The following is a 16,343-nucleotide window of genomic DNA, read 5'->3' as shown; positions in this document are numbered from 1 at the left end:
GCATCTTGACAGACCATATGGGGTCATGCTGTCCTGTCCCATGGCCCGTCCGGCAGCCACAGGCAGCACCCCGCACAACACTTGCTCACCACATGCAGAAGAAGGACCAGCAGAAGGGAGCCTCCCATTCCTGGTGGGCAGCAAGGTACGCAAGGGATGAACCATGATCCCTGCAGTGGGCACTCCGCACCCTTGGCGCATGCCGAGATGTTTGGAGAGATCTGAGCTTGCCAGCTCATTACCATGGCGTACATTGCTTACGCATCCTCAGGCTCCTTCCCCAAATCCTGGGGTCTGGCACGCTGCAGGCTCTTCACAATAAGGAAAATCAAGGACATTGCTTAGTTTAGGACTCCTGCTGTTGATATCCCCTCAGATATTAGGGAGGAGAGAAAGGGCTTAGGCAGGCACTGACAAGATCACAGCAGTAAGGTCAAAGCAGCTCAGCATCAGTAGAGAGTGAAATCAGTATAGATAAAATCTTCTGCTTCCCCCCCACACACCTCCCAGACCACACCACTGACTTTGCTTTGGGAAGGAAGAAAGGCATTCTGGAGATCAAGATCAAAATAATCAGCACTGAAAGAACTTTCATGCCACGCAGCGACTTCTGCACCCATCCTACAGCTGCAGGATGTATCTCCTCCGCACCCCTGGTTTCGGTTGGCCACCAGTTCACAATACACACGTGTTGTATTTATACCACCAGCAGTGTTTATAGCTTTAATGAAACCAGAGAGATCAAAATCCTCCTCCCTCCCTCTCCTCCACACCAAAGCAGCGTGCAAACATGCTGTGCCACTATCACTCAGTTTTCACTGGGGCTGTGGAACATGAAAGGCACAACCAAGAGGGATGGCGGTGCTGCCACCAAGGACTGCATCCCCCAGTTGGCATCCACCAAAAAGCAGCTCTATGAGAAGTGATGTGACACCCTAAGAAAATAAATGGTCCATCTTTGGGGTCTGTGTAACATTTGATCTGATGTACATACAGTGTTCATCTGGGAAGAACACTCATTGCTGTTGAGTCATGTCTGACTGCCCCGGCAGCCCAAGAGCTACTACCACAATGTGGATTCCATGCCTGAATGGAGAATGGAGCAGCTGTCACGTGCTACAGTCCAGGTTTGTGCTCCAGAGATCTCCGAGCTGGGTGGCTTCATATAGGACCCATGTTAGTCTTGCCCACAGAATTGCCAATATGCCAAGCAAGGCTTGGCACCTTTGTGTGCCTCCGTTTATCAGAAGAACCATGACAAAAACCATCCTTCCCAGGACAGCAAGGGGTGTTCAGGGACCAGAGCAGCCCCTGAACGTCTGTGCTCAGTGAGTGAGCAGAGCACAGGCTCTTGCTACTCTCCTACAGCACAGGAGGCACTTTTCTCTCCATTGAGCAGGGCGGGGGAAGGACATTCCCACAGCAAGAGGGTTCCCCACCGGCACAGCAAACTGCATAGATGAGCTGGAGAAGATCTGCAGAGCATCACTAAAACTCAAGCCTCACGTGTCCTGACAGCGGCGTTCTGGGCTGCCTTTTCCACTTTCCTCCCTTGCGCAGGATGCTGCTCGATGTTTTCATGTTTAGCTGACTTTCCCCTGCCTCCTCCGAGCAGTTCTGGCTGCCAAGGCAGCTCAGAGACAGCAACTAAGTGGTACCTACATCTGGTACAGCTTAACATTTAGTGTCTATTCTTTCTGGAATTCGAGAACTTCAATACCCGATGTTTGTACAAGTGTGGAATAAATGAAGTACGGGCTCCCTGGCCTTCTGCGCTTGCCAAAGCTGTATTTTAAAATGCACTTAGATAATTCTACTGTTTATCCATCTGCAACTTTAGAAATTAAAGGACACCAAATCTAACTGCAGGTCTGCTGAACGGGTGCATTTGCAATAAACCAAGCAGGTGAGAAGGCCAGGCACTCACAGTCACCACACTCATCCTCTCCTGCTTCCCAGATGCCTGGGCCAACCCAGAACCCTTGTTCCCTCAACCACACTTCCCAGCACCACGTTTTGGTGCTCCGTTTCCTCATGCAGGCCTCCACGATAGAGGAGCTGGGCTGTACTTAGGGCTGAATAGCAGAGTGCTATTCCTGATGTGTCAAGAGGCTGAATTTACCAGCTTGTAAGGATACAGCATGAACAAAATGCAGGCAGCCTCTCCTGGCCTGGTGGCCAAGACTGGGACACAAGCAGCCAATTTCTTGACCCTTGATGTCCAAGCTAGTGCTGCCATGATCCTTCTGTCCACTGCGTCCACAAGAGGAGCCTACAAGCTACAGCTCAGACAGCAGAAGAGCTCTATTCTTAACAGAGGTGGACATTTTCTAGAATACACACCCACCCCTTCTCCCACGTACTGACTTAAAAAAAATAATCACCGCAGACACATGAGCATGAGTGGGCTTTTGCAGAATGTAGATCCAGCTCCCTGTTGGTGCACATGCTACATTTCACATCTTTTATAAACCACCAAGCTACGGACTGAGTCCAAGCAAGCTTTTTACGTCGTCCTCTGTGCAGCAGATGCCTTGTCTTACCTTGTCAAAGAATTCATACAGCCTGACCGTCTCACAGATTCTATGTCTGTTTTCATCCAGTTGAGTGCAGAACTCTTCCAGCTGATCTCTGTAGGTCTGCAGCTTCACCCTGTAACAATGTACATCCACAGAGGAAAAGTCTTCCCATCGATCCATCTTCTTTAGTGCTTCCTGCCCCCTTCTGCAATATTCCTGAAAGCAAAATGGGATTGCGTATGAGGATAGAGACCCAACATGGACACTAGATAGTCTTCAAGGTCATTGACATCTAGGACTAATTAGGCTGAATTTTAAGGCTCAAATCACATGAGCAGGGGTGTACTTGTTTACAGCACAATTCTGGAGAGTCCTGACCTCTGTTATGATTTATATGAGCCACACCGCAGCTTGCAAAGGCCTACACAGTATGTCCACAGGTCAGTTAGGATCAAAAAAAAAAGACAGTGTTACAAGCACATGAAGGGATTAATAAAAAAAAAAAAATCCATCTTCAACCACAGTAGTTATTTTCCTCAAGACTGGCAAATACCATCTAGTGAGGGGTTGAGCTGGTGGCTTTGTCTACAAGAGGAGAGCAGGGAAGCCAAGTAGCGTAAAGGAACGACACACACCTTGGTGATGAACCCTCTATCAAAGTCACCTTAGCACCATGGGTTTGGCTGAGCACGTACATGTACGAGGCACATATGCTGCCGGCTCAGGAGAATATGTTTTTCCAATCAGACAACACTTACACTGGCAATAAGATCAAACTCCCTGAACTGCTTTTGTGTTTGAAGCAACACCTCCAAAGAATCATCCAGGTTGATGGTTTCCTTTAGCCGTTTTCTGCCAACGTTCTCGATCCAACTGCTGACCTAGGAGAACAGGGAAAAGCTCTACTATTAGTCACTCTGTGCTACTCACCAAGGTAGGCCTTTATGTGGAAAGAGCAAGGAATTGCTCTTTATAACGCTAGTCGTTTCATTACTGGAAAGAATGTGCATGTACACTGCTCCCCGATCCTGGCATTTCAACCTGAGCCTCCTGCTAGGAGTTCTTCCACTTCAGGTCACTGAGTAATTGCAAAGCTCTGCTATTGCTCACTAGCCTTAGGCATAAACAGGGCAAGTAGCTGCTTGGGCTCTGCTTCAGGTGAGCCTTGGCCTAATGCAAGCCCTGCAACCTGCAGGCTGGCCTGATAATCCTATTATCGTTACCCCAAGTGGGATAAAATCTCCTTGCTGCCAGATTTCCTACACCACTTCCCTTTTCTGACTATCAGGACAGGAACGACGTCAGTGTGAACATACTGATGGATTCTTCCTGTCTGCAACACTTCATGATTCTCTGGGACTCTCAGCCACTGGTTTTCTGAAGACAGATCGCCACAAAGCCGTGCAGTAACTTGCAGGTTCCTCAACAGAGCCCAGCCACTGCCACAGTTGTAAGCCTATGTCCTCAGACATGGGTAAAGAACTGACTAACAAGTGTCCTAAAAGCAAAGCACACACAGGAGGCCAGGCAGGATAACACAGCATCTCCATCAACAGTAGGTTTTAAAAACAGGCTAGTAAACTTGTCTGCAATGCTTCAGGCATCACTGCGCCTGGGGAAAGGGACAGACTAAATGCTTCCCAATGCCCATATATCCTGTTTTCCTGTATCATCTAAATCCATATCCCAACTCAATCCCGTGGTCAAGGACAAACTCCTAGTCTTTTGGACTGAGAGAGGGTCTGTGCCCATGGAACAAGCACACTGGCAAGAGGGGGAGATGGGGGTGGGTTCCCAGGCTGTGACCCATTTCACAGAGGGGCACATACTGCTGCTAGAGCTCCTAGACAGACTTAAAAGCAGGAGCAGTCGCTGCCATCATTGGTGATCTGCAAGCAAAGTAAGCTGGGAACAGTCAGTTTTGCTCAATTCATTCAAAAGAAGTTCAGCTTAAAGCAGGGGCAGGTTGCAGAGTCTGCCTTTGTGCCTTTTTTCATTTCTGTTTGGTATTAGGAACCTGTGTGTTTAAGGGAGTCTTTACTAGGTTCTTGCATAACACTTCTTGTCCTGAACACGCAGAGCATGGCGCCCCAGTGTCTACTTCCAATTGGGAAGTCATTAAAGCTCTTGGATCCACCTTGGCCTGTGAAAACAACAGGTAGGCTACAGCCTCCTCTGCAAATCCAGTTCTCTCCGGAGGAGAAGAGCTCAGAATCCTAGAAGAGCAATGGTGAAACTAGTCCTAGTACAGGTCTTTAAGGATGCAGGTTCCTAAGGGGAGCTCTGAACAGCACACAACCCTTCACACACACAGGGTCATTAAGTGATATACAGAAGAAAAAACTTCTTGTTGACGAGTTACAGCAAAGAAGACTATGCGACTCCATAACCTCAAGGTAGAGTTCAGGCTTAGGGAGCACATCTGGGATCTGCAACACCAAAAGAACTGATCAGATCTTGTAGGACGCTGAGACAGCCTGAGCTACTTTATGACTTTTTAAGGTTCTCTATCTACACAGCTACAGGTTTCAAAGGTCTTTGTGAAAACCAGTGCCTGTTTGCTTCAGTTATCCCACAGCTGTAAAGAGTTTCAGTGAGCACCACACGAAGGGAATTTTAAGCTCCCACAGAAGTGCAGGGGAGTGGGGGGATGTAGGCAAGCCCTGCAGGATCTAGAGCCCAGAAGGGACACACAGACTCATCAGCTTGTTGCCGTCACCCTGCTGCTTCTCAAGGTGGACCACAAAGAATGGCTCCTCAGTTGTCTTGCTGGGAGGGTACTTTTGCTGACCAATGTAAAAAGACACCCCACTGACAAGCGTACTGCCTACTGACAAGTGTAGTACACTGAAGTCTCTAAGCCTGGAAAAGCATCACAGATGTTTATGGGGTTTGACTGATCCACACCTAAAGAACAGCCAGAAAACTTTTACTTGGCATCAAGAGATACCAGGCAAAAGAGTGGCTTGGTTCTCAGTACACCTGAGAAATCTGTCTCAGATTCTTATGTTCAGTTGTTCTTTTTAAGAGCCTACAGGCATCATTCTACACCTTCACAGGAGAGATCGACAGGCCCAGTATCTGCTGTGGGACGCACAGTCAGAGGGTGGCAGCAAGCAGTCACCGGAACCAATAAACAGGCCTTACCTCCTTAAAACACTCTTCCACTTTCTCAAACTCCATCACCAGCTCCAGTTCCTGGATACGTTTGTTCGACAGCATCACCAGTCGGTGAACACCCTCATCCACTCGATTATAAAGCACGCTGGCAGCATCAAGTGCATCTCTGGAAAGGGACACAAGTCTGGTCAGGGGTTTTGCATTAGCACCTTCCTCCAGCACTTCAGGCAAACACAACCTGGCCAACAGTGGCACTTCAGTCATCCACCCGTGGGACCTGTAATGGCCATCTCCATATGGAGAACAGAAGGAGAATAATGCTGCTCCCTGAATGTTCCTGTGATGCACTACTCTGATCCCAATGCAGACAAGAGAATCTCCTCCCAGCCAGGCTCCTTGCAAAACATCGTGTACTTGTCACACTTTCAGGCAGGATACTCAGCTTTTCATAAGTGCAGGTTATTGCATCAGCACGCTTTCACAAAACAGAGTTGCAGGCAGTCTCAGTGTCTAAAACCACCATTTGCATATAATTTCAATAAGTAAATAAGCAATCACTAGGAAGGAAATCTCTCCTGAACGACAACAACATAAAGCACTTGGTGCCCCACTCACTCTTGGGAATTTCCACCAGCCAAACAAAAATGCAAAGCATACAGCACCCCAGCCCCAAGAGAAATTGAATTTTACAGTGTTGTGCTGGAAAGATTCAAAGACAGAGCTCCCAGTCTTGCACAGCCAGCTGTGCTGACCAAAGCCCAACAGGCAGCACTCTGCCTGCCAGCCTGGCTGCAGCAGAATTTAACCTCCTCCGTGCACAGGTAGGGATGGAGGGGTTCAGACTGGAGCCCAGTGCCCTTGGACGCTGGAGCCACAGACCCGGCACATCCCAGCAAGATGACGAATGTTAGCAAGTTCCTTTCAGGTGCGTGCAACACCTCGCTCACACGGGTTCAGGGGAATTATAGACAGGATCCAGAATAGCATTCAAGCTTATTCTTTCTTTCTCATATTTCTTCTGCTTCTACATTTCCTCTCCTTTCACAAGTATGGACTCACCAGATGCCTACAACAAACGCTACAGCCTCCTTCAGCTGTGCTCTACACCAGCTGCCTGAGCATCTCCCATACTCACCTTAAACCAGCTTTCATTTTGCAATTGTCTTAACTTTCTGACTTACAAGAGTATGGCTTTTTTTAATCACGATATTAAAATTATCCAAAGCACTTGTGAAATAGGTAGCTAATAAAACTCGGAAAGCTTTGCTCATGGAAATTAATACAAGCAATTCAGAATTCAGGTTTATTTGTTTTCTTGGGTTACAGGCACTCTTGAACCTATGAAATGCAACTGAATACAAGCATTTAGCGGCAACCAACCTGTAGTTTTTAGATAGTACTTAATTGACATGAGGTGGTGCAATAGGTCTGGACAACTAGCTCCGCATAGCAGAAATCCACAGGATTTTTCCATTCAGAATTCCACCCAGTGTGCAACAGCCAATTTCTCAAACCTCAGGCTCCTAGATACTTTTGTTTTTCCTCTTCAAAATGCCATTAGACTGAATGAGTTTGTCCAAAGCGCAGCCAAAAAAACACGAATTGTTTCTGGACTAAGATCAGTGCTACTGCAGTGCAGAGGAGACAGGTCCTCTACAGAGAATCTGCAACCTTCCATGGAAAGATCCAAGCTGTAACGCTGCTCCTGCCTTTCCCGAAACCACCATAAACAAACAGCGATGATACGAGCCTTCTGTTTTGTAATCCTTTCCTAGGGACGGACCCAGAGCCAACCCAGGATACTGGCGGCAGCAGAGCCACAACCACCGTCCAAGCTGAGCTCTGGAAAGTGTGGTTACAGAGCAGGTTGTGAAGGCCAGTTCCCGTCAGCAGCAGTGACACAGCTAGGACAGCTAATGAGAAACAGTTTGGAAGATCACCGAAAGTTGTATTTGGCAACAACATTAATGCTGTTGGGTTTTGTGCAGCAGAGCCTATCTATCTGTCAGGTCCTAGTTTTTTAATAAGGCTCAAGCAAAATACAATACTGATGGCCAGGCAGGCAGACACCCTTCAGTCTTACTCCCACGGGTCTGAAATCCCTGCTGGCATGAATCCACTCAGGAAAGCACACCGATAAACCAAATGGTCTTCCTCCCACCGGCAGAGACAAGCAAGCGCCTATGGCTTTAGTCATTACAGGCTGTTACATGCAAACATTTGCAATTAGCCTCTTGTGAGGCAAACTGTTTTTCCAACCTTTCTCTGAGCTTCCATGGAAATCACCTTGGTGTTGATGCTTCTTCTTTGATGGCACTCATCAACAAGCTAGATTGACCTGCTAGGCCTTTCTGTAATGGGAGTCCTTATGTCCACCTAAGCCCAAGATAAAGAAAGCATGCTTGGTTTCAACGCTTAACAAGATACTGCAAGATGGCCACCTTATGGCATAAGCAACTGGAAACAAGAGTTCCAGCTCCTGCTGCGTGACCTAGCACAGAGTGTGATCTGATATAGGGGAGCCAGGGAGTCCCACTCTACTCCTTTCCACACCTGATGGAGGAAACAGGACTGCAGCTGTCTCAAATTTGAGCAATTTTCCTTGTCAGGAGTCAGTCACAACCTGGGCTGCAAAGCTCTAAATACTACAGACTCCCACGTAGCAGACAGCACATTTCCCAAAGACACAAAACATACGCTCTCCTGAAGACAGCATTGCAACTGTGGCAAAAATCACCCTCAAGGTAAAGGGAGAGGAAGCAATTACAAGACAAATGTGTTTTAAGTATCATTTTTATAAACAGAAATCGCAAGCTCACTGCGTAAAGAGGCAAATTCACTGAGCCATCATGAACAAGACCAGTCTCTTGGAGCATGCTTGAGACCAGCATTGGCCTTATGACCAGTAAACCACGCCAGGCAAAGTAAGGTTCAAAAACACAGCAGTAAAATGCTACTTCTGGCCCACCTACCAAGCCCCGAGGAGCCCACTTTAGGAGAAGAGAAGGGGCTCAGGTGAACTGCTTGCTGCTGAGCTGAAAGACTGACAAAAATCCACCCCAAACAGTGCTCTTCTGGCCCCACACATGTTCCTTCCACGGAAGGAACTATCCCAGATTATTGGCAATGCTAGAAAAATAAAGAGCCTGACTCTGAAGACCTCATTAAGGCCAAGCCTTCCTTGCATTTACAGAAAGCGGTAGAGAAGAACCAAGCTAGAGCCTCCAGTTTAGAAGTGAGCACTCGACCCTCTGATGCAACCCATGTCCCGGCAAATAATGAGACAGCTACACACGTCTGTAGGTCTACAGACACTCAGTCATCTTCCCCCTATCCCAGCTGATGCAATGGCACTAAAAATGACATTCTATTACCGAATGCACACATGGAAAACCTTTGCTTTACTGATCCACAGGCTTCTCAAACTTACCTACAGTCAGTCTAGGATGCATTTGGGAGTTTCTACTATAAGCCCGGACTGGACAGAGAATTCTAGCCCTCTTACCCAAAATGAAATTAGCTCATTTTCATTTTTAGTTGGGCTGTTTAGGGCATATATCATTATCTTAAATCCCTTACTCTTGCCATTTAAGTAATTTTGTTTTCTGGGAATGCTTGCAGCAGGCTGTTGATACACTTATCAGGGTGCAACCCAATACCCAAGGCTGCCCCTTCTCTTGGTCCTGCCAATGGTTTGCCGAGTGACTGCGCACAAGCCACCCAGAAAAAAAAAGAAAAAAGATATTTCCAAACAGCTCCTTCCAGGCTCAGAAAGACTTCAGGTGTGGCCTTACACCACTCCTGATCCTCCACCAAGTTCCTCCAGCATCCCAGCACCTCAGTCCTTTGTCTCAAGGTCCAGCCACACTGTTTTCACACATTCTGCCTCACTTGGCAGACGTTCATTAAAACCTCAATTTCTAGTTGTTGGTCTTCTGTTGCATCTCCAAGGTAACTCCATTCATACATTGTCAGCTCTTGACAGTTCACTTTTACCAGCCCAACAGGCTCTCTAACATCCATCTTTCTCTCTCTTGACACAGAGGAAAATATAACCCTTTCCACCCTGTAGTATAAAGTAGGTAGGCAAACTGAGTCAGACGAAAAACTCGCCCATGGGAAAGTTTGGGGTTTTTGATTCATGTGGGCATTTCCAGTGCTCACAGAAAGTATCCACTCGGCATTAAGTGCGTTCTCCCAAACCTCTGTACATCTGATTACCTATCCACATGCACCCATCCATTTGCTGATCCACATCTTAAAAAAATTCTTCCTAAATCATTTCTCGTATACTAGTAAACTCAACGATACGCTGCAACAGGGAGTTTCACAGGAAAAGGATACCTGGCATAAACAACTATTTCTTTTTCAGAGTCAGACTTGGGAGTTTTTCATTCCTGTCCTTCATTGCTTTCAAGGCAGCTTGGCATAAACAAACCAAATATTGAAAATTTGGTTGAAGAAGAAAAAAGTGACTTCCATCCTGCCACACAAAGGGAAACACCTGGTTGTTAAGCACCTTAAAGATATATTTTAAAGAGTGACATGAGCAACTCTGAGGAAGAAAAGCAGAGAGTTGTTTGAACTCAGTGGAAAGTCTCGTCTAAGCTTAGATTTGTTTGGATGCATTGCAATTTCCCTGCACATGTGAGTGTGGTAAGAAGAGTCTTTCACTACATTCTTCCATGGTCAAATCATACAGAGTAATTTTGCAATAGTGCAGAGTCAATATAATTTATAGCAAAAAGGAGTAGCTTGATGTCAGTTTATGTTTCCCCAAATCCTGTTTTCATTGAGCAATTATCGTTTCAGTGGAAAAGGTTCCAAACGTCTTCAGTTTTCTGGAGAAGTGCCAAGCAGTTGTATAATGGTAGGGTAATTTTAAACCTGTAATTTAGAAAGACCATTTCTGTCTGAATCCATCTTTCAAAAAAGCCAGCCTTAGAGAGTTACACTTTAGTTTTCAAAGCAAAATACCTGATTTATTTTTGAAAATAAACGGCCACGGAAGAGGCATCCAGCAGGCTTGCAAAAGCAGGTGCTGCATGAGCCATGCTGGCGAGACACAAATAGAAGAGCACAGGGAGGGAAGCAGCAGAACCATTACTATTCTGCAACTTACTGTCTGCCCCTTGAAAAACTGCTCTAGCCAACAGCAAGGGGAAGAGCTAAAGTGAAGGCTAAATCCAGAGCTCATCCTCTGACTAACCTAGGTCAATTTTAAAATGGCAAAAATTTGTGGATGGAAGAATACGAGACACTGCCTTTTGATGGTGTATTGGTTTTTAGGCAAGTATATTGCAGCTAACTTGCTCTGGAAAATCAGGTATCCCTGATCATGTTGTCATTTAGAAGAAATAGTCAGACATTCCAACATTAGCCTCATCTCCTGGTGCTGAACTTCCCTTGTGGTTGTCTCTACAGGTTTTGGCGGAAAAGGAATAGGATCTGGCAACTAGGAGATTTAAAGGATGATTTGGTCCAAGGACATCACCCAGATCATTTGTGCTGATGCCTTGGCTACAATTCATTTACATATCCTGAGCAATACTTCAGGAAGAAATCCTTCCAGCTTTGCAGGGAAAGTCCTGTGTGCCTGAGGGCCGTTTCGCAGGAACAGAAATGCATTAGAGCCATTCTCAAGCATTAATGCATTTTGGTAGCAACCTACCCGACTGCCATATTTGTAACAATCCCACAAAAGGAGGTCAACCTGAATGCTCCTGCTCTTCAAGCTGAAAACTGCACATACAGCTGAGGTTAAAATTCAAACTGGGCATGGTGAAGCTAATGCAGATATTGCTAAATGAACTGTAATTATTCTCTGCAGTACACAAATAGCCATGGTGGTTTTAATTAACTAATAAAACTATTTGAGGAACTGGGTACAGTTTTTAGAACCCCAAAGTGTCCTTAGAAAGGCGCAAAGGTCAAACAAGTTTGGCGTTGCCTGTGGGATCCCTGCCATTCGTGATAGGAACAGTGGATCTAGCTGAGACCACAGACCTGACTGAATCCCTCCTCACTGGGTTACCTGACAAGCACATGCACTGGGAACAACCCATCCAATTAATAAAACACACCGCAGACCATAATTCCCAAGAGAATTCTCTTCTGAGCACAGTTCATTTAAACAAGTTTTTAGCAGAAATAGACTCTGAAGTCCTTTTAAAAGCAAAGGGACCGATGCGTACAGTTAAACAAGTGTCCAAGTGCACTCCCAAGCCGTGACTTTTGATTCTTTCTCCAGACTGGCTTGCAGTCATTTACAATAAAACTTGTTTTCAGTCTCTGGCTGATTTTAAATCCCGGTAAGATCCATAAAACTGACTGGGAAAAAAAAGTTACAAGAAATCCCAAACGGAGAAGTAACCGTAAGTATGGGAAAGCTCACCCCGCAGTAGAGCCTAAGATAGGATGTGGAAGCACCATTCTGGGAACACCAAGCATCAAGTTGTGGTTTTCTACCAGTTGTAAAAAGCTCCTACCTCCAAACCTCGTCCCATGCACATTAACCTATTTGTGTTTATACTTGTTAACTAGGTTGACTGCGCTAGTCTAACAGCTGTGTTACTGGAGTTAGGACCACCAGAGTCTCAAGATGCCCTGCTCAAATATATACCTGCTGTCATTTAAAGCCACCTACCTATTTCCCCAATACGTCCTCCTTTTAAACTCTCCCAGTGTTTATGATACATATAATAGCAGCGACTAGGCTATTTCACTACTCCAGCACAGAAACATCTACCCCAGCTCAGCCATGTAAAAAACAGTGCTTGTGGGATGGTCTGGGCTGAGCCAGGAACTTCAGGCGGTTCAGCTAATGTCCTATACTGGAAACTTTTTGCAATTTTTTCCATAATATTTTTAAACAGATAACACACATAGCGTGTCATTAATTACCTAATGCCCTGTTGGCATGACAAACATTGCAAACAAGAACGAGCAAAACTGGAGCCTTCTGGGTAAATTACCACTGAATCCAGGAAGATTTAGGACATAAGACAACAGAAAATGAACAGCAGAAAGGGAGCTGAGGGGGATCATCTCATGAAAAGCCTAAAAGAACAGCAAAAACTTACCTAGACAGAGCTCTGCAATCTTTTACCTCTCTGCAAATGCTACGTCTGGCTCCACACAGCACATCATGCACTCGGAATGACGACAACTCCATGCTCCTTTATGTGCAGAGCAATGAGGTTTGTTTAATGCGAGCATAAAGTGCTTTTTACCAGGCTAAAACCACCACGCAAACAGAGGGAACAGGTTAGACTGTAATGAAAATGAATACCAAGCAGCACGGTATGTGTTTGGATAGAAATGTCGCCATGCGCTCCTCCCTCCACCCGACACAAACAAATGAGACCGTGGAAGAGCACTGCCACCCATACACTGCTAAAGGCCAAAGGTTTAGTGTTTGTCAGCATCTTCTGTGTCACCAGCAACGCCACAGAGGTGTCTCACGGTAGAAAGTTGCCAATTTTTGAGGCCAGGATGTAAAAACAGTTTTTCATCTCGCTTCAAGGTATACCGAGAACTTGTTCGAACCAAGAGATGAAGGTTTTGGGATTAGGTCCACAGGAGAACCATGCAAAGGACACTTATCGATGGAAGATGCATCTCGCAGACCACGGCGGGAGCATGCACTACGGAAAGCGGTAGCACAAGAGGTTCCCAAAGCTCCCAGAGAGGCAGGAAGATGAGCAAGTGCTAGTTAAGCAAACCAACAAAATGGCACCACTGAGAGGGACACAAGTACTGCCTTCTTTTGAAGCACGTGCAAGCACACAAAGTAGCGACCATCAAACTGGCCACAGTGCAGAAACAAACACGCCTCTAAAGCTGGAAGGGGATGGCAGAAGACAATAACAGCTCCGGGAAGGATTTCTCCCCGTAGGTTGCCATGACCACCAGCACATGGCAGCAGCTGTCAGCTTGCAGACACACACTTTTTATCTTCCAACCCAAGAAGGCCAGCCATCCCAGTCTGCCCAGACTGGGACTTACACACCAGACACTTGTCTCCCCTCTACTCTTGTCCCCAACTTGTCCCATGGTTTGGATGATCAGCTTAGTCTCTCTGCCTAGACCCCAGACAGAGCTTCAGATGGTGCTTGCGCAGCCCCTCGGCAGGCTCTCCTGGAGCCCCCGAGAGCTTGTACGTTCTCCAAGCTTACTTCTGCCAAAAGGAGCTTCGTACACCACTTTGCGGATTGGCACGTGCCACTCCGGAGCATCCCAGGACTTGCTGCTAACAGGAGTCTTACTAAGGACCCACAAACACAAGCTTCCACAGCACCACACAGCTACAACCCCAGCTACAGCTTCAAGCAGACCTAGTGCCTCAATACCACGCGTGGCAGCCAGGCACAAGAGCTGCAGAGGCCATTAGCCATAAGATCACCCTCTTCGTTGCTGTAATTGAGCCGGGTCCAGCATCAGGAACCTGGCAGCTGCTGCTCAGGAAGTCTGCTCCGCGCTGCCCATTACCTCTGCTCAACGCAGGTCCCCACCCAGGGCTTCCAACCAGATCACCAAGCCACACTAAAAATAGTCAGCTCACAAAACCAGCTCTTGGCTCTCACCACTCCACCCTCAAAGTACAGAGACTAACTACACTGCTTGCTGCAAACAAAAGGAGAATTCACTCCTCCATCTATTTATAAGCTGCTTATTCACAGCTTGCAAGCACAAATTCTTTTCAGATGAGGAGCTTGGGGGAAGAGATTATGCTTTTTCTGGTTCCATGTTGCACAGAGCCCAGCACCCAACCTGGTCATTCCTTCACCGTCTGAGGTTTTTCCCTCTTTCTTTCACCTCTCACATCTAGTCCTGTGGCTATCTTGCCCGCCAACATGCGGAGCATGATGCAATCCCACTCCCGTGCCACGCTGAGAACGCAGGTTTGCTGGTAGAGCCGGGCATGCACCCAGTGTATTCTGGTCCAACTAGTATAAAGCATCTTTATATTAATATAAAATGTTTGTATCTTCTTTGCTCCACTTCTGACTCATCGTGTATCTATGGGACAAAAGGCATCACTGGACACTTTGTCTAGGCAAGCGTTCCCAGCTCTTGGCTACGCTGGAAGAGCAGCAATAATGAGAACAACAGTGGAAAATGTCTGGCTAAAGACCAGGTTAAAAGTCTCCCTGCCTCACTGCCCAGCCCCACACAACTGTCTCACTTTAGTAAGAGCTCCCACTGCTGCTGCCTACCGTCTGGCAGCTTCTCTGACACTTCCATCATAAGCCTGGAGAAATCTTTTAAATCCAAGCCACAGGTTGATTGATCAATACAGTAAGTATCCAGAAGCCCAAGCTAGCACCTGCTAGCCAACTCTACCTAACTTAGTAAAAAGACTGTGTTTATTAAAAATTTCCTGTCCAAAAGTGCAAAAATAGCATTAATAGCATTAGTGATGGATGTCTCCGTGGCATTTGTCCACACTTACCGACAGGAACTTCAGCTAGGCTAATACATCTGCATTTCAACCCCGAGAAAGACTGGGACAGCAAAACCTGGAAGCTTTCAGCTAACAGACCTAGAGAAGCACCGAGCCATCAGCGCAGCAGATGGTGTGAAGGCAAATGTGCTGGCTTTAAAGCCAGCCAGCTCCACCAACCACGAATTAAGTGGCAATGCTGCCTTCAGCAGTCCACCTGCACCTTTGGGTGGCCAGCCTGTGCTGAAGCTATCATTACAGCACTTAGAGGCGCCACAAAGATACTGGCTCATCAGCTCCACAACCACACCAACTCCAGGCCACATTCAGCCCGGTCTTCCCGGAGGTGGGGGAGCGGTGTGGGACCAGCTGAGCACACCACATCCCCTTAGCCAACTCCCCGTGATGGGCTGCCTGCAGGATGCATATTCTGGTAGCAGAGCTCCTCCTCTCTAAGCCAGGAAAAGGCTGAGATCCAGAAAGACTGCTTGGAGAAGTCTTTCTTTCCTTTTGTGGATAAGCAGCTGGATAGGCAAGGCTATCTTTTACAGCGGTACTTGGTGGAGAAAAGAGGATGGAGACTCTTGGTCAGCTCAGGAACAAAGAGTGAGTAGAGTTACCAGTCAAAGCCACTGTCGTGGGGCTTACAGCACCTCTCAGGATGGGACCATCCAGGTGGGACTCCTGAAGACTCTTAAAGCATCTGTCAGAAACAAATGGATGTACCACAGTGCCTCTCTTGTGCATGACCACATCTCTGATGGGATGAGTTCAATTCCTGCCGGACAGGAGCTGTGTCTCACTGGCTTAGCAAATCCTCACAAAGCCTGGGTCAGACCTGGCAGCAATGATATCCCACTGCTGTGTGTCATGAAACACTCCAAAGGGCATCTCAGCTCTGCAGGAGGGCAGAGCAGGGAAACATGCCAAAACCAACCCCAAGGGAAGAGTTTCATTACTAAAGAAAGACTAAAGCAAATCTTGTTTGCTGCATGCTCCAGAAAGGTATTTGGCAGATAACATCTGACTGCACAGAGCACAAGCCTGCTTCCTTGCCTGTTTTAGCATACTATCTCTAACCTGCAGTCAAGCGTTTTTAGACGGGTTTGTCCATCTCTATTCTTACCACCTCCTGGTATTCTTTTCGCCAGGCAAAGCGACAAACTAGCAAGAAAGTAAGCTGTGAGAGTTGGCAAAATACGTCCCTTGCAAAGAAGCAAGGCAAGCTCTTGCTTCTTTAATCCCAAGGTGATGGTGCA

The 16,343-nt window shown here is 46.8% G+C and overlaps 1 protein-coding gene across 1 annotated transcript in view; it reads right to left on the bottom strand.

Moving 5' to 3' along the window:
* Positions 1 to 16,343, bottom strand: part of PLEKHG4 (pleckstrin homology and RhoGEF domain containing G4) — a gene marked incomplete at both ends in the record, with an annotated part of 82,887 nt that overhangs the window by 21,808 nt on the left and 44,736 nt on the right. Inside the window, 3 exons of the mRNA XM_082005617.1 lie at positions 2,544 to 2,735; positions 3,278 to 3,400; positions 5,667 to 5,805. Of these exons, the coding sequence (XP_081861743.1) occupies positions 2,544 to 2,735; positions 3,278 to 3,400; positions 5,667 to 5,805 (454 nt within the window). The remainder of the gene's footprint in view (positions 1 to 2,543; positions 2,736 to 3,277; positions 3,401 to 5,666; positions 5,806 to 16,343) is intronic.

Source organism: Phaethon aethereus (genome assembly GCF_964289735.1).
Source record: "Phaethon aethereus genome assembly, chromosome: 13".
Lineage (NCBI taxonomy): Eukaryota > Metazoa > Chordata > Aves > Phaethontiformes > Phaethontidae > Phaethon > Phaethon aethereus.
Note: the sequence above shows the minus strand (reverse complement) of the source record. Positions and strands in the feature narration are given on the sequence as shown.